At 34.4% G+C, this 20,100-nt stretch overlaps 1 protein-coding gene across 1 annotated transcript in view; it reads left to right on the forward strand.

Annotated features, from left to right (window-relative positions):
- The window catches only part of LOC146484077 (uncharacterized), a 53,867-nt gene that overhangs the window by 7,336 nt on the left and 26,431 nt on the right, over positions 1–20,100 (forward strand). Inside the window, exons 3-8 of the mRNA XM_085105380.1 lie at positions 15,407–15,478; positions 16,187–16,258; positions 17,321–17,392; positions 18,528–18,599; positions 18,981–19,052; positions 19,564–19,635. Of these exons, the coding sequence (XP_084961506.1) occupies positions 15,407–15,478; positions 16,187–16,258; positions 17,321–17,392; positions 18,528–18,599; positions 18,981–19,052; positions 19,564–19,635 (432 nt within the window). The remainder of the gene's footprint in view (positions 1–15,406; positions 15,479–16,186; positions 16,259–17,320; positions 17,393–18,527; positions 18,600–18,980; positions 19,053–19,563; positions 19,636–20,100) is intronic.

A 20,100-nucleotide genomic window follows, 5' to 3' on the forward strand; every position in this document is an offset into this window, starting at 1 on the left:
GAAAATAACCAAGGTTCATAGAGTACTAGAATTTGATCAATCTCCATGGCTGAAACAATACATAGATTTCAACACTCTTAAAAGAACTAATGCCAAAAATAGTTTTGAAAAAGATTTTTTCAAACTTATGAATAATAGTGTATTTGGAAAAACAATGGAAAACCTCAGAAAAAGAGTTGATGTAAGGTTAGTCACTGATGAAAAGAAACTTGTTCAATTAACATCGAAACCAACCTATGTTTCAAGTAAAATTTTCAACGAGAATCTTGTGGCTGTTCATAAGATCAAAGAGACATTAACCCTAAATAGACCAGCATATGTTGGGATGTGTATTCTAGATATAAGTAAAACACTAATATATGATTTTCATTATAACTACATCAAATCCAAATACGGAAACAGAGCAAAATTATTATTTACAGACACTGATTCTCTAACGTATGAAATTCAAACAGAAGATTCCTACAAAGATTTTTGGAACGACAAAGATAAATTTGATAACAATGATTATCCAGCAGATAGTCCATTTTATGATGCTAGTAATAAAAAGGTAATAGGTAAGTTTAAAGATGAAGCGGCTGGCAAACCAATAACGTAATTCATTGGTTTACGTAGTAAAATGTATTCATACACCAAAGATGATGGCACCAACAATAAAACTGCAAAAGGTATTGCGAAAAATGTGATTAAAAAAGTCATCAAACATGAGGATTACAAAAATATATTATTCAACAACGAGCAAATGTATCATAACATGAAAACGATCAGAAGTGATTTGCATATCCTCAAGAGTTTTTCACTAAACAAAGTTTCATTGTCATGTTTTGATGATAAAAGCTATATACTTGATGATGGCATAAATAGTTATGCATATGATCACTACCGAATAAAAGAAGCAGGAGATTGAATCACCAGTGTATGCCGGATTAATTTTTCAAAGAATCAATAACGTATTCAATTAATAATTCAATTTTTCGATTTTTCAAAGGTTGTAAACATTCACATATTTTAATCAATGTTGAGAAAAAGCCATTTTCTCCACTTATGAATTTTTCTTTCAAATATTAAACGATCTTCAGTGATATATCCGAGAAGAGTTTCATCATTTCGATAATTATAATATCTCAACATATTATCAAATATTTCTGAATTACATTGGCGATTATATTCATATCATTTGTATAATAATTCGATGTAAAGATCACTCATATAATAATAATAATAATGTAGATTTCATTTTTTATATGGTTTAAAGAATTGTCACTATTATAAAATATGATAGAAATTTCTGATAAAAAACGTGATTATTCGTTTGTGGCAAATAATCATACCAATAAAAAATTTGTAAAAGCCATCAATTGTAGTAATAATGAGGTGACATACTTTAATAGTATGTATGCTATTCAACAATATCTTGGTATTAATGCAGGGATAGTGAAAATGGTTTGCGAAGGTATTAACCACTGCAAAACTGGAATTTCCAAAAAGAATGGTATTTCTTACAAATTTGAATATGTGAAAAAAGAAGATATGCCGGATGATTATATCAAATCATCAAGAACAGGAGAAAAAAGAATGAGATTATTAAGCGATGAAGAAAAATGGGCTAAAAGAACATATACCTGTGAATGTGGTCAAACAATGAAAAATCAATATAAAAATTATCATAGAAAAAAATGTGGAGAAAGAAATTAGCTATTTTTTAAAGTTTATTCGAAGACACATTTTATTACAGTTATTAAATTTCAAAAGATGGTGATAATTCATTTTATCCTCATCTTCATCTGATGAATCATCAGATGAATCATCAGACGAATCAATGGAAGAATCAGAAGACTCATCTGAAATGCATTTTTTTTCAAAGATCATAAGAGCATCAGAATAATCATCAATTTCATCATCGTAAACACAACTTCTTGTTTCAGTTACTTTATCATAAATTTTCTTATAGTCGAGACCGCTACTATATTTAATCATGTATAATAATTTATTTTTCCAATAAGGATCACGAAAATTTTTTTTATTTGATGGCAAGTCAACAAGATCATTTAATTCATCAAAATCTTCAATGATACACTTCCAGGAGTGTGTGTCATCATGTGAATATGCCAGTTCATTGAACAGTTTTTTTTTCCAATCTATATTATCCATATATGATATATGATATATTAATTTCTGTTTAAACCATTAAATTCTTCAACGGTATCCAAGAATTAAAGTCGTCACTATATCCTTTCCATTTCACTAAAGCTTGTTTTTTCTTGTGATCTTTTCGGATGACTTTGTCTATTCTAAATACCTCTTGTTTTGCTTTCAACAATTCAGCTTCATAAAAGCTGCCTTGTATCTCTTCATTATTGAGATCTTTCAGTTTGTAAGTGATTGGATTGGTGTATTGGATTTTATCGATAATGAACACTTCTTCAGTCCAGTTTGGTGTATAACCTTTATCAAATACCTTTCTTTTATACTTTGATATCCTAACCTTGTCACCTACTTTAAACTTAGGTAATTTTGGTTGCCTCATATCACCATATAGGTTAAAGTAAACAGTTCCTTTATTTTTCTTTTTTCTGGCTTCTGTTGGTGTCATTTTGATTGAACTGTGTTTAGACATATTATACTGTTTCAACAACATGGGTAATATATCCAGGTACATTGTATTGCCTTGGGCAGTGAACTGCTTCCACATCTTGGTTTTGATTGTTCTATTCCATCTTTCCACCACTGATGATTTTTCTTCATTTTCTGTTGAATAGAGTTTTATGTTGTGTTTATGGAGTAAGTCTTTCATATGTTTGTTGTAGAACTCTGAGCCTTTGTCAGTCCATAGATACCTACTCTGGTTTATCCCCTTCTTTGAAAATCTGTTGGAATGCTTTGGTTACAGTTTCACCTTTCTTATCTTTTAACGGAACAATCCAGCCGTATTTACTGAAGATATCTATAACCATGAGAAGATACTTATAACCTTTGTTCCATTTACTCAACTGTTGCATTTCAACAAGATCAGCAGCCCATATTTCATCAACATGATTAACAATAACACGCCGTCGAGTAAAGTTACGCTTTATGGGTTTATGCAGTTCATCAGCTAATGTTTCTTGCCAGTTTTTACTCGACGGCTTTTGGCGTTTTTTGAAGCTCCAAGTCCAAGCTTTTTCTTTGTGGCTATTGCAGCTTGAGCTAAGCTTGTACCCCAAGGTCTTTCACGATAAGGTATTTCAGATATTCTTTGTAGCATAATATCATCAGCTGCGTGTTTATCGGATAATGATCTAGCATTACTATAATCTATATCATGTTGTTGGCAAATAGCATCTAGTTTATTTATTGGTTCTCGATAATTGGGATCATTTGATGCTAATCTTTCTTCTAATTTTGTGCCAGGTCCACAATAATTGTATTTTTTCCCCTAAGGAGTTCTCATATGTAATTCTCCAAGTTTGGATAGTTGTTTTTGAAGATCGAAACCACTCCCATCGAGATCCTTTCTGTCAGTGACATATTTTTTATTAGGACGTACTTTAGTAGATAATTGATCAAGCATTTCAGAACCTGTCTTCTTTATAAAAGGAGTAGCTTTTTCTAAAGCATAATCAAGAGCCTTCTTTTGTAGCTTGGGATTTCTCAATGCTTCAGATCCGTAATATCTACCCATTTCTACAGCCTTTTTACCCAACCATGGGATACCATGTTGAATTAACATATCAGTACCAGTTGATGCTAAAGTATCCATTATGCCCGCCCCTTTGGACGGGCTGTTCCGTTTCCCTGACTTTGTTTAGCGAATTTGGTTTTTTTTATCCCGCATTCTGCACAAGTACAAAAGAACATTAATCTATTTTTTTTGTTTGGAAATAACCAGAAGGTTCAACACATTCAGTTTGTTTTTTCTGTTTAACACAATACGATTTTACCATTTATACATATATATTACACAATATTTTTGAAATAATTTATTATGAATTCATGATTATCACTATCAGTAGTATTCAAATGGAAATTGGTATTATGAATTGTTTCTAGAATCGATTTTCCTTTTTGTCTTTCAAGCAGATAATAGAGACACCAATATCCACATAATACAGAATCTCGATCTTGAATTTCATCTAATGAATATATCAAAGGTTTACCACTTGTTGCAAGATATTTTTCCACTTCTTTTGGCATAGGTAATCCGAAGCTGTCAAAATATTCAGCATATTTGTTTCCATTTCGATATGCAACCCAATGTGTGCCTGATCCGATATAATCATCAAGATTTATGATCCCCACTTCATTGTTTCTGATGGACATGGGTAATTTATCTTTGCTGAAAACTCCTCTGAAATATTTGATACCAAGCTGTTTAACCCAATTATTTAGATCAAAATTGCTAAGCGGAGTATTAATAAATTCTACAAGATATCCCCGATTAGTGGAATGTTTTTGAAAGGACTGTTTTTTCCCAGTAGTAACCATTTTCCTTTTTTGGAGGTTTTTTTTTTTACTCCCATGCCTATGGGTTGTTTCCAAGTACCATAAAATGGAGGTGGTCTATAATCAGCCGGAAGAACCAAACCACCATTGGTATTTTTTGGAACATAAACTGGTACAGACCGTCTCAATCTCTCTCTATCCACTTGTAAACCTTTTCCTGTCAATGCATTCAACAATAAAGGAACGCCAATTGAAGCCAATAATGTACCCAAGAAACCACCTGATTGACTCTTTGTCGGTTTGATAACAATCTGTCCACCAGTATGAATTGCATTAACGATTTGTTTCTTTTGTTCATTTGTCAACCAATCTTTATACTTTATCAATTGATCAACTTTGTTTTGTGGAATTAAGAACCCACCAACCTGTTTTCCTTTTCCAAATATCTTATCAACACCAAGACTGGCAAGACCAGATAATGCTCCTGTAGCCAGCGGACCAGCAGCTTTTGAAGCAAGACTTGTTACAGCTGGAAGTGCCCTAGCACCAAGACTGAATAATGATGACCAAAGGCTCCCTCCCATTTTGACTGCTTTTCGTATCTGTGTTTTTGATATTTTAATGTCAGAACCAGTACCATTTGCCATTGATTTTCGTAATCTATTTATTTGGGTTTTGGTTAACATAAGTTGGTCAGGTCCATTTAGTTCATCATGTGATAATCTGATTGTTATTGCTGAATTATTTCTCAATGCTTTTGCTAATTTTTGTTTTTGTCCTTGAGACAATTTTACACCATGTGAATGATAGCTAGTCATATCTTATATATGATATGTGTAGATAAAATTATATTTATCTGAATAAAAGCTTGCCGTCTTTCTGTACAAGTTCAGCATCTTGTTCGTATAAAGTGAGGGCATAAACTGAGTAGTTTGCATTTGTGGCACCTGATAGTTCATAATGAAATACCAGTTTAGTTGTTCCATCTCTAATATCCGTCTTTTGTTTTGTTAGATCGAAGTATAAAAACCCGAATAATGATTTGAAATTAGAAGAATTCAAAAGTGTACCTTGTCCATATTCATTGTTTGCATGAACATACTTCAGTACATCTCGGTAAACACGTGTCATATCAGTTGATGGGTTGTAGTGCACATCAGGATATTCATTACCATTTGCAACAACCAGATGAGCAGATGATAGTGCTCGATCATTAGCAACATTGAATGTGTTGTACAAGAAAGGATTAGTCGTTTGTGCACCAATATTGGCATCATTGATGATGAACACAAACACATGTCTTGGTCGTTCGATGCCAGTTGATATTGTAAATGTACCAGATCGTAGTCTAGTACTCAATGATCGCTCAATGTTTTCACGTAGATATGTCCATTTATGTGGTTTCATAAACTGATCAATGTATAATGATTGTCCTTCTGAATTGAAAGTTATTCTTGGCACAATTAGTTGCATCCTCATTATCATAACACGGCACGCAGCCCCAGCTTGCCAAATAAGATTATTATCTGATTCAATTTGTAGATTTATTTCCATTCTTGTTGAAGGAAGAAGTTCATCTCGTAGTGCCTCAAAAAATGAATAATGATTAAGAGTAATTTCTGTTGTAACATCTGCTGATAAACCCAAAAGTGCTTTTCTTGCAGCAAATCCTTTATTGTAATTCGCCTGAGCAGGTCTTTCTTCAGCGTGTCGGTTTGTATCCAAATAAAATAGTTCATTTGTCGCAGTTGATTGAGCATAAACTGGGCTATATTCCAACAGATTCTTGATTTTGACAGCTTGATTTGCATCGTTACAGTCATAAACTTTCCGACCATTTAGTTTAACATCGAAGTTGTTGATGAATGAATGAGATCCATTAACGATCCCATTGTGATCATCAGCCGCAATATTAGCGTTAGCCATTGTTTGTACTTTGAAGGTCATTGAGATTCTGGCACTATACCAGTCGAAAGGTGTTACCTCACCTGTGTTGTCAACCACAAACCTGTATCCGGTTTTCTTCTGAGAATTGTCGTTTCCTGGATCACCAGTATTCAGTGGTGTTTCAAGTTAGAAAAAGACATCTTCATAACGTTCTAAATATTTTGGATTCCTGAATGATTTCATTATACTATTATATTACACAATTTTCCTCCTTCTGATTTTCCCACCAGATATTATCTGATTCACTCGATCTGCTATTTCCATATCAGAAAGTTGTTTTGTCACCTTTGGCTGAGTGGACACGCTAGTAGGTGACAAAATTGAGGGTTGTTTTTTACTCAATAACTGAACTATCTTATCTCCGGCTTTATTCCCAATATGCTCTCCAGTTTTTGTAACAGCCTTTGTAGCTGCTGTTTTAACTCCTTTTTTAGCTAATTCTTTGGTTATTTTTCCGAATAATTTTGATGCAATTGATGTAAATATATTCCCACCAACAATTGATTCATCGTAAATATTCTTTCTAACATAACGACCCATTTCTGGGTCAAATCTTCTTTTGAATTCACTTTGTCTCATTATACAATTTCATTACACAAAACTTGAACGTAGAATTAAACTCATAAACCAATCTATATTATTTAAATCAATGGGTCTGTTTAATGCATCCGTTACCGTTATTCTGATTTCGGATATAATATTCTTTGATACTGGACTGAATAAAGCTCTTTTTGGCTCAAAAGTAAATGGAAATGATCTTCTTAAATTATCTGTTGGAATCATTATTAATGTATTTGTTAATACTCCATCGCTAATACTGTCAGTTATAAGATCACAATTTATGTTTATGACATCAATACTATTGGTTATATTTGGAAGTTTGCTGCTATATTCAGTCTGTGTTATTATTTTGGACTCAAAACCGATCAGATCACCGAATTTTGAATTGGATATATCTAATCTCCATTTATTTCCAAGTTCGACAACGACACGATAACTTGATAAAACAAAATACAGTTTGACAGCCACACCATTGGCTGGTTTATCATCGTTTTGCTCAATGGCTTGTGTAATATAATTATTGAGATCATCATAACTGTACATACCATCAACAAATGTGATTGTTTCCCAATTGGCTCCACTATCTTTGGAGTATTTGATTTTATTATTGTTGTTTTTATTATTGATATTATGCCATGAATAAGTCATTGACACACGATTAACTGCTAGTTCATGTTTCATATCGCTGCTAAGATGAATTGGTGGATTAAACTTGATTGAAAAGTCTTCAGGCTTACTCCTACCTATTTTTTGACGATTAACGGATGATATCTTTATTTCTCGTTCTTGCATATATATCATTATAACACATAATTATTCAACAGCTCAATGAGTTGTTTATTGGAAATCGTACCTAGTTGATTCAATTTATGGGCAATCTGTGAAAATTCATTTTTAACGGAGTTATTCCCAGCTAAAATGGATCCGCCGAGAAGTTCCATTCTGTCAAGTAGGTCATTTATATTATTGAAATATACAACTCCTGATCCTATTTTTTTGAACTTATTACTGGTTTTATGGATTGGAATTTCGCTCAGTTGGTTTAATTCATTGAAAACCATTTTGGCTATATCACTGTATTTCTTTTTTGAATTGAATCTCTTTGTGAGGAGATCAATGGTGTCAAAATCAACCTTCTTATCAAGCACTTTTTGCCCATCTTTTGATGCCATTAGACGTAATTGTCCCATCAATTTGGGGATATCAATCATGAGACCACCATACTGACCATATTGATTTATCTTATACGCATTCCGCTTTGGTTGTGTAACCAAGCCTTTACCACTGAGGGTTTTGAGACCTTCAGGGATTACTGCAATCCGATCTCTGTATTTTTGCAACGCTTTGATTTCTCTGGTCAATAAATCGATTTTGACTTGATTCTTGGTTTTACCTTGACCTTTTGATAAAGGACCTTTTTTTCTACCAATTGCCTGTATTGTTTTACCAACGTATTCATCATAATCATCAAAATTAAGCGAACCATCCTGAATACGATGGAATACTGAACTAGGCGGAATTAATTTATATTTCATCATTGTCTCAATTTCATCATCATCGAATCCCTTGTCTAGATTTGCTTCATATGGTGATGTCATCATAGCTGGTTTGTAACCAATTGGCAGTTTTGTTTCTTGTTGTGGTTGTGGTTGTGGTTGTCCAGGCTGAATTGCTAACATCTCAATGTTCTCCAAACCTGATGTGATTGCTTTTTGGTTTTTCTGCAATTGCTTAATCAATTTATCCTGTTTGTCGTCGATTGTTTGTTTTGTCTCTTCCTGAGCTTTAATTATTGGTTTGAACGTTTCTGATAAACCCTGTTGTAAATCTTGTTTATTATGCTTGTATTCCTTCAACGTGTCTCTTACCTCTTTAGTAAGGATTCCAGCCTTAATCTTGGCTTCAGATATTTGTTTCAATCGTTGGATATCCATTATACTATTTGCTTACATAAACTTATCTAAACTTATCTAAACTTATCTAAACTTATCTTTCAGAAATCATATACAAATCCATCATTTTTATTGTCTAATAAAATAGTATAATGGATATTCCAAACTATGACAATGAAAATGAAAACAATAATTTCAAACGGCTTTATGGATTCATGCCAAATGATACATTCCGAATGCTTATCTGTGGTAATACTGGTTCGGGTAAAACTAACCTTCTTTATCACATGCTTATGAAACCATTACTCTACTATGATCAGATACATCTTTATGCAAAAAATCTAGAACAAGCAAAGTATAAAGATATGATTCAAAAGCTAAATGATATATCAAATAGTGTTGGTTATGATGTGATAGTTTATAGCAATGATCAGATAGTTCCAGTTGACAGTTTAATGGATGATGAATCACAAAAGATTGTCATATTCGATGACTTTATTTGTGATAAAAACCAAAAACCATTAATCGATTATTTTATAAGAGGTCGGCATAAAAACTGCTCTGTTATTTACCTTAGTCAATCATTTTACAAGACGCCAAAGGACATCAGGTTGAACTGTTCACATTTCTGTGTCTACGACTTCCCAAGCAATAATGAACAGAGTCTGATATCCCGTGAATTGGGAGTTGATAAGGGAACATATATTAAAGCCACCAAAAAACCATATTATTTTCTCTATGTGGACAGACCTATGAAAGTTGTAAAAAGAAACTTTTACGGAACAGTCTAATCAATTAGTATAATGGGAATTTTCAATGATGAAACAACTTCTACAACAGGTTCTGGATCAATAGGACAACAAGGTCCTCAAGGACCTCCAGGCGTTGGTTTTATACTAACAGATAATGGTGATTATAACTTACAAAACAAAAAAATGGTTAATGTTAAACAAGGCACTGATCCTAATGATGCTGTCACAAAGAGTCAGATTCAATTGTTGGATGGAGCGCAATCAGGTACAGTCGTCAATAATAAATCAGTAATTTACAGCAATACTGGCAGCGTTCATACCAATAGTATCTATCTACAAGATATACCAGACGGTGCTGGTAGCTCTAATGATGTTCGATTAATGACTGAGCATCAGTCTTATGAAAACATTCATCTTCATATACCAGATTTGAAAAACTTTGATGGTTATGGTGGACGAGCTAAAAGCGAAATAATGGTCACATCAACAGAACAACATATTACCGGACGGAAAACATTTTTTGATATTAATGTCTTAAAACCTGATAATGACAATCAAGCAGCAAATAAAAAGTACGTTGATGATTCTGTTAAAAAAATACCATCGCCTGATTTATCAGGTTATTTGGAAAAGAATGGATCATCACCAATGACTGGTAACTTGAATATGAATAATAATAAGATAATAAACCTTGCTGCTGGTACTCAGGAGACTGATGCTGTTAATAAATACTACGTTGATCAGAATTTTCTTAACCGTCTAAAACCTGATGCATTGGATGGTGATCTAGACATGCGTGGTCATACAGTTAAATTTCTGGAATTATCAAGCGAGCCATCATCTGCTGCTCGGGTGGCTGAGCTGAATCTCAAAGCTGATAAAAACTATGTTGACAATCGAGATACCTATGTTATCAATACTGTTTCAACTTTAGTTAATACAGCTTTTAACACAATCCTTAGAAAAGATGGGAGCAATTCAATGACTGCTGATTTAAATTTGGATGATCATAAGTTGATAAATGTGAAAGAGCCAACCAATGATAAAGACGGTGTAAATAAAAAGTATTTTGAAGATAAACTTGCTGAATCACATTTGATTAGCAGTCACAAAACAAACGAATTAAAATACCTGTATGACACAGATGAATCAGCTTCGGAGTATAATATTAGGGTAGATGGGTTCGAAGAGAACTTCAGAGAATCTGCTCATCAAAATAAAAAAGCTTATTCAATCGCAATGATTAAGGACACTGATGGATCTAATGATTATCGAAGTGGTATCTCATTCAACATTTATCCATTACCTATTGGTACCTACACAATGGTATTCGAGTATTATTTCCCTGAATCCACCAATGTATCATTGTCAACTCAGGGAACAACTGTCTATATTCACAAACAGGTCTATCGAGCATTCGACACGTATGGCAAACTTCTTGTTCAGATTAATAACAACAGTAAAACCACACCTGATCGTATAACATTGGTAATCCATGGCAGAGCTGTTGTCCAGAACCCAGAAGGATACTTGGTTATTTATGGAATCAAAGGATGGAGTGATAGTGTAGATCCAAGAGTTTATGATGGTTTGAAAAATGAGATGTACGCTGATATCAATATGAATAATAATAGGATCGTAAATTTGGCTGATCCTACAGAAGATAAAGAAGCTGTAAATTTACAATTTCTACAGAAAAAAAATGGACCAGTTCGGATTTTCGGAGATGTTATACATAATGGTTATTTCGTCACAAAAGGCGCTTATCTCAGATTCGATAAAAAAATATGGATCACAGATATAAGACTTATGAGAAGAACTTATGAAAGAGTCACAGATACAATTATTATAACACTTCTAAGTAATCAAAAAAATAATTATAACTTTGATTTTCAAGATGCTAACACAGTATGGATAACTGTAAATAGATTATTCGATACTATTGTTTCACTGCAATGTGCAAAATTAAGAAACATCTATTTTACTATTTATCACAAAGCAATATTAATATAATAATATCATATACAATGCCATACGTAGAAGATGAAAACGGAAATAAGTTTGAATATACAGTCAGACATGAAATGCAGCAAGATATCATATGGAAAGAACCAATTCACGTCAATGATGATGGTCACCTTGACACAGAAGACCGTCATCTGATTATCAAAGATGGAACACAACCAAATCATGCAATATCTCTGAGTCAACTCCAGAGCCACACAGAGGATACTATCAAACCACTGATTGACAATAGTATAAGACAATCTTTGGTGCAATTGGATTCTGACATCAAAGGACTATTGGAGAATATGATGCGTACTAAAGTAAAACCGTTAATAATCAGCACGATTAATGAAGCTCTTAAAAAATCATAAAATTTTGTATGGACAATAATTATAAAAGACTATGATTGAAGTAACAGAGTTCAACCATGTCAGCAACACATTATCATCTGACCAAGTTGATGAATTGAAATCTTATTACAAAACATATCACAAAAAAATGTGGATTTACAAAAAAGCTTATAAATCCTATAGAAAATGGAAATTAATCGGTAACATCAGTTCTGCAATTATTGCTGCTGGTGGTATATCCAGTAGTTTACCCACTTCAGGCATATCTCTTGTTGCGGCTACTGCTGTTTCACTTTTTATTCAAATATATTTGAAGCATAATAATCTTGACATAAAAACATACCAATGTCATTACGCCTTTCAAAGATACGGGCACTTGTTAATATCCATAAAAGAAATTCTTAGAAGTGGTGAATTCGATGATGATCTCCTGAAAAAACTACAACATACTGATGATTATATTTTAGACAACACACCGATTGTTGATAAACAAGCAAGGATGTATGATAAGTTATTTCACTGACCTATTTCACCACCAATCAAATCCAATACACTATCCCCATATTTTTTATAACTAGCCAATGTTCGGTCACTCTTAATACAAACAAGCGGACTATGTTCTAATCCCATGGCGCTTAAAATTTGTTCTAATAAAAATTTTATACTGATAATACGTTTCCTTTTCCCATTAATATGGGGAAGAATTTTATTTATTTCGACGAAAATACGATGTATTTTTGCCCTCTGTTGATAATTAACACATATCACCGATGCTGCCAATAAATCATCGATTATATTTTCAAGATGATATTTTCGATTGTAAACGCTCTTTTTACGAAAGCTATAAAGATTCTCTCGTAAATTAACATATTCGTTTACTACTTTATAGCCAGCAACTTGCCCGCAATTTTTACAAACTGAATAACCTCTATCAAGAATTATATGAGCATTATCACAACAACATTGTTCGCGTTCGTTTGACTTACGATTTTCAAACTGCTCATGACAGAAAGGACAAGACTCTTCAAAATCCTTGAAACCTTCATGAATTTCTGCTGAACATAAATCACAATTCATTCTACTATACAATATATTATTGTACACAATATTGTTTAATACGTGTAAGAAACTCCATAACAAAAATATCCTTTGTCATGCAAAATGTGAAACTGTTTAAATATTAAACAGTTTCAATCAGTCAAATCAAACTTAGAAAAAATACGATAAGAATACTGAATTCTATAGAAGCCACTTTCTGATTGCTTCTCTTTTCAACCTCAATAAACTCTTCAGTTTCTGGAAATCTGCAACTGAATTTCTGCAGAAGCCACTTTCTGATTCGCTGAAAAAAAATCATACGACTGTCTCATGACCTTGAACATAATAGACTAAATTTAGACGTAAGCGGGAAAGTCCCACTGCATTACACCATTTCCGAGAAAGTGAAACAGTATTTGGATAATGGCGTGAATGCGTTTCTTACGCGTAAGAAAAAAAGTAACGTCGAAGAGACAAGCTATTGACAGCAAAGAATAAATTTTTCGAAAAGGCTTTAAGAGATGACACTACATAATAGTATAAAAAAATGGAAAATAAATATATCATAAAATTTCCAATTAAAGCCGAAAAACACATGAAGGAGGTTATAAGCTATTATCCAATGGAGGATAAATGCCCATGCATCAAAGTCATAAATCAGTTAACCAAATGTCATAGTTGCAAAAAAAGAAGAACATATCGGCAATTTTATTATGATGGTAAAGTAACTTCTGTTTGTAAAATCTGTTTATACAACCGAGATCCGAAAACAGTCAATCTGATATATAGTCAACCGGTTCGACTAGAAGAACGTGATATTTGTGATACTAATGTTTTTGTGATAACAAATTTTTATTTGGTTGTTTTCAGGGCACATTATGGAAGCATTCTTATTCGTGAAAATGGAAACCAAATTTCATATACATGTGATGGAGCAACTAAAAATATGACTTTGACATATTTTGATGAATGGAAAAATCATCTACAATTCAAACACGGCAATTAAAAACGGTGGCTCCATCGTCGCTCCACCTGAACCATATGATGATAACTTGATAGAAACGCCTATGATTTGGAAAAAAATCATTGATGCAATTTCTTTAACAAAATTGGTTTGACCTTGGGAAATTATTTGCGCAATTAAAAGCGGTGGCTCCATCGTCGCTTCGCTCCTCTTCGCACCAACGCCACCGCGGAGTTTTTAACGCTTCTCCATCCGCTGCTCGCGCTTACGCGCTGCGCTGCCGAGAAGCTAAACTCCTGGCTTCGCCTGAGCCATAAAAACCAAATAAAAGACCAAGCGTAGAAATGACTAATGATTTCATATGATGATTATTTTAAACGCACTTTTGTGGATATTTTAATATAGAATTCCGAAAAGTTTTCTTTTGAAAATGCCTTGAGGATATTTCGACTTGGAAAAATAATTGATTCTATTTTTTTAAAAAATATCAGCGCAAAAAAAATTAACCATATTTAGGAAAAAAGACGCTGATCCCCTCATATCCCATACTACCAGCTTTCTCGGCACGTTTTAGCGTAAGCATTTCCTTGAGTGATGGTGTCACAATATAAATCTTGATCAATGATGTGACAATCCGTCCATGAAATGAGACGAGGATGTCACGTGACTTGGAAATTGCCTCATTGGCTCTGAATAACCGCCATCTTGTATTTTCCCATTTCTCCAAAACCTAAGAACTTCAAAACTAATGAAAACCAATAAAGAAATGCTAAAATTGTATAATTATATAAACGCTACGACGACACACGTAGAATTTTACACAAAAGGTAAAAGAAATTTAAAATTAAAAAGAACGTAGCTGTCAAAATCTTGTTTCCAAGAAAGCATCAGTTCACGTGTTCAATTTGCTGTCATACCAAATTGTTGTAAATTTAGGAAAAGTCACAAAGTTTGTTGATATTTTCTCTAATATCAAAAAAGGTTGTTAATGTTCAATATCAGCGTAGCACTCTCTACCTCCTCCCCCAGGCTAAGTAGGGTTAATGGGCCATTTTCATGATGGCGTTATTTTATGGCTACAACTGCCAGAATTAATTTTGTTTTCGTTCACAAATTCAAATTTTGCAATCCCAGTGGAGCAGTGCAGAGCAAAGAACAATAGCTGTAATTAGCATGAGAAAACAAAAAACTGATGAAGGATTCTGGTAGTTGTAGTAAAATGACGCCATAGTGAAAATGTACTATTAAAGATTTTATTTGTACGTCCTGATATCTTGAATTACAGCGGATAGCACTGTAGACAACAAGGATAGTGGATCGAGTCGTCCTTAGTTAACAGCACTACAGGTACTACACTGCACTGCAGGTACTACACTAGCCATGCAGGTACCTGTGGCTCCTGTGGTGACAGGAAAATGAAGCTATAGAAGGTAACATTTTTTTGTGGTTTCGCAAACCATTTTAATTTTGCAGGGATTTTTCTTCAAACAATATTACATTTCTACCTCCGGGAGTATTTTCCAAACTGACAAAACTAAAGAGTCTGTAAGTGAATCAGAATTCATAACCCGTACTGATATCAAATACATTGGTTTAATTATTTTCTGTATTATTCGGCTTTGCATCGCATTCCACACTTTCCAAGTGTCAATAACCCTAATGTAGCCAATTACCTATATTAGATAAGACCACTTTATTCTTATGCAGTAGATTCATCAGATCATGCAGTTGAGAAAGGGGACGTTCCATTGAACGTTCCATGAGAAAGAATGTTCACATAAAACGCCAATACTAATCCAAAACTTCATCATCCTTGGAAGACCAGGTATGGTACTTAGTCAAATGCCCGGGCAGGTTGTTTATGGTTCGACTTGTTTGGATCATAAGATGTACCAAAAAATTATGATATTTTGAAGAATTACAAGTAGTTAATTGTCATTGGTAGTGTCATTAGTTTTGAGTTGTAGCGGGTTTTTGCTGTGGTCCTAGCTATTTGCCGGAAAAATTCTGTAACTAAATTGTTAGGTCAGGAAAAATATTTTCTAACACTATACCTGCATGACATTTCAGTGAAATCAATTTTAGTTTGTAAGCTGAATTTAGTGGCCGGAAACTGAATACCTTTGCACACATATGACAACAGAAAATAAGGTGAAACCTAACGCCCGAAATTTGTTTAAGATATACACCCGACATTGGCTCAAGGCTTTATACATCATTGTTTGTCTTTACTGATCGTTCCTTTTTTCACAGAAATTTAAACTCAAACAAAATTACTTCTTTGCCTGGAGACGTTTTCGCGGCACTGACAGATCTGAGAAAATTGTAAGTGACCGGTCTAGTGTACTAAGGAAGATACAGTTTAAGAACGGTGCCTATTAATACCGAAGTATTTTTGTGCGGTTTATTACTATGCGGGAAAAGCAGATCTTTGCAAGGCCTATTGAAATCCAAAAATGAAATTGGGGGTAACCACGCATTTTTCAGAGATAATTAAACATTAGTATCTCTTAAAACCACCAAAATATAAAGCAATGTGTGGGATTTTTTCCTAAATTGAAGCCTAATTATCTCTGAAAAATGCATGGTTACCCCCAAATTTTTTTTGAGATACCAAAAGCATTTGGTAAGTTCTGCTTTCTCCGTATAGTTTTAAACCGCGCAAAAATATTTCTCTATTAGTAGGCACCACCTATAGGAAACCCGAGTATCTCGCGATGCGTAGAACGTATGCGCAGTAACAATAGTAGGCACCGTCCTTAAAGTCTTCTTACATACGCCTCAACAATACCGGGGCATTTCTCTAGACCGAAGTTTGAACCATCTCTTTGGCCTGACTTCTCCCCCTGTACAACCCCCCGCGTAGAGCTAGAGAAGGGGGAAAGGGGGAAAGGGGAAAGACGACTAAAACTTTTAACATCTCTACATTCTGGACAGTTCATGTGACCGGGGCAAAACCTAGCCCACCACGCAAATCGACCTCGTTCCAAGGGCTTCCCGTTGTAAATTGGGAAGGGCGGGAAAAGACCTTCGCATTAGCTGGTCACGTGCCCACCTTACATTCACAAAGGAAAAGCCTGGGAGCGAGGTCGTCACACATATGTCCTTATCTAGCACAGTTTCTTGCAATCAGGGCAAGTGTTTAGAGAAAAGCTGCGATTGTTAAACTGTATACCTCTGTCAGCGTTACGGAACCTTTAAAATACAACCAAAAACGTAGGGTCCTCCATTCGGCGACTTATAAAATTAGAAGTAAGCGAGTAAACGTTTCATACAACAGGCCATTGCAGTGATGCTATGTGTAAAAGTTGCTGAAACACTCAGCACAAATTTCCCTTGCTGTCTGTTTCACATGTTGGTTGAATATAGCTATTTTTTAAAAAAAAGGTTTTTGTCTTCGAACGCCATAAAAGTTCTGCCTGAAAGAGTGTTCTCAAAAGTCAGTGGACTTATGTATCTGTAAGTGAAGTAATTTGTCTAATTAGTTTTCGAAATTCATATCAAACTTAAGCAACGACAATGGCGACGGCAACGACAACGCCGCAAAATAATCAACAATTATTGGGCGACATTGAGGAAAATATCGTGATTTTTCAGTGTCAAGACAGCACTGACAAATTACGATATTTTGTGTTAACCGAGTTAAATAATTGTTTTGTCATTCGATCAACGAGTTTGTATTTCATAATTTTCATCAACTAAAGACTACATGACACTCTCTGACAGCTCAGGGAAGCGATCTGCCATTTCCACGCAAGAGCCTGGTTTCAATTACGCGTGAGCAGAATAATTTTTGTAGCAAAACACAGTTGGACGGTAATTGCGCATGAGCAGACCATTATTTGTAGGGAGTTATTCCCAGGTCATGTGGTTTGCTCTCGGCCAACGAAAAGCAAGAAAAATGCATCGCGTGATAATAGGTTTAATGAGCAAAGACAGTCACTCTGTACGTGCATTTTAAATTTTGGTTCATTTCTTTGCCGTCCTCTGCAAAACAACAACGTGAAATGACCAAGTTCAAGGTTTTGTGGAGAACGTGAACACACAACGATGAATTTTTCGTTCTCTTTCTTAACTCGGATGTCACGCCTACCAATTTGGTTCCTGGATTGTTCGCCTTTTCTTAGAAGTTGAACGAGTTGAAATAATCGCGAAGCAACACAAATGAAAAAAGTGTTATATTTTCAAGTGATCTTTTCTTTGGCGTTGCCGTCGTCGTTGCTTTTAAGTTCTCTAATCGAGTATTCCCTCAAGGGAGATGAGATGATGGTGCAGGGGGATTGTAAATAGAAGTAACGGAAATACTTTTCGAGCCTTTAGCTGTTAAACAGCGAGGTTGGTATTCAGTAGGAGAGACTGACACAATGATATTAGAATCCGGTCGACGGCTTGGGTCTAGGGGTCTGTTTCTCCAGAATTTGAAAATTAGAGCTTAATCGGTGCAATTTGGTGTAGTTTTACCCTAATTTAAATGGAAATATTTACTGTCAGCCTCAGGAGGTCGCATTGTCTTAATCTTAGTTACTCCATGAGTGAAACCCTAGTAGATCATGTCAATGTCATAAAATGTGTTTTTATTTGTTCCTCTTCAAAGATATTTGTCTTCAAATGCCATTTCATTTCTACCCAAGCGAGTGTTTGCGGACTTAATAAGACTGAAACTTCTGTAAGTGAAGTGGGCTCCTTATGGAGTGTGGTACTACCAATGCTACCGCTTACTGCTACTACTACTGCTGCTGCAGCAGCTACTGTTACTGTTACTGCTACTGAGACTGCTTGCTCAATCAATCAATCAATCAATCAATCAATCAATCAATCAATCAATCAATCAATCAAGTAATCACCCTTTATTTATACATGACGGGAATTTAATAAAAAGCTTGTGGTGGGTCCATGTAAGATTTTTAAATTTCTGTTATCTAATATATGACTTCACCCCAGCCATACCAGCAATGCTTGCCTGGAGACACATGCAACTACTTTAATATCATGTAAGAAAATTATGATTATAGGGTAGCAACTGGTGTGTGTTTTTCCTTTATGACAGCGACTTGTCCTCAAACGCTATTGAATTACTACCAGAGAAAGTATTTACCAAAGTCCGAAACCTGTTTTCGCTGTAAGTATAAGAAAAGCTCTCCAATTTGTTAATCTTTAGACAATTCGCTTCCTTGTTTTGTATCTGTGGTTGTATTAATGGTAGTGGAAATCTTTTGTAGTACCATAAGGCAAATTTTACATTCTGTAGAAAGGTGGAAAACAAATCGATGCATAGGACCATTTCAAACAATGGAAGATTTCTGCTTTATTTCCATGTGTTTGGGGGTGTTTTTAGTACCTATACAAATTGTGATTATGATGAGTAGGTGGATGATTTCCTTAGAAGTTCCCCCACCCCTTCCCCGATAAGGAAAGTCTACTTGATAATTAAATTTCAAGTTCCTGTGTTTTCCTCGTACACTGTTGACAGTGAATGAGCTAATGTTATCTGCACGCACTAAAGAGCTGAGATTTTAAGCCAGTTAACAAATGAAGTAATTTTCAGCATGCACTCACTCTAATCACTGCAGGAAGCGCGAAATCGGAACAATTCTTACAAGGCTGTGAATGATCAAGACTTTTATTCACAGGGATCTGTCTTACAACAGAATTCAATATTTGCCAGACAATGTGTTCAGTTCACTGCAACGCTTAGAAGTATTGTGAGTTTTTCAAAGGCATTTTTGTCATAATCAGTTTCTTCTTTTTAATGTTTTGAGATTATATTTGAGGGAGTACTGCGTCATGAGACTTCTTTTCTTGCTGTTAAAGGAGCACAGTCACCAATGTTAAGTGTGCCTTTGAATAGCCAAAAAACATATTTGTCTTGATAGAATCGTCAAAATAATGGTTCAGTATTACTAACAGTTACCATACTACATGTATTTATTATCTTTTTTGCTGCGGATGGCTTGGATGGAAATGATTACAACTTCAACTGCTCTAAGTCCTCTGAAATGTAAGACGTTAGAAAACAATATAAAAAAAATTTTCACTCGATAAAATAGAGACAACAAATCAGTTGCGCAGTCTTTTAGAGATTGGGCAAATTTTCTTACGGCAACCGAAAGTATTCCAGATTAATTTAGCCAAGTCAAGCTTTAACATACTTGAGGCGTATACTATGT

The sequence above is a fragment of the Pavona decussata genome, unplaced genomic scaffold, assembly GCF_977016875.1.
Source record: "Pavona decussata unplaced genomic scaffold, jaPavDecu1.1 SCAFFOLD_37, whole genome shotgun sequence".
Classification (NCBI taxonomy): Eukaryota; Metazoa; Cnidaria; class Anthozoa; order Scleractinia; family Agariciidae; genus Pavona; species Pavona decussata.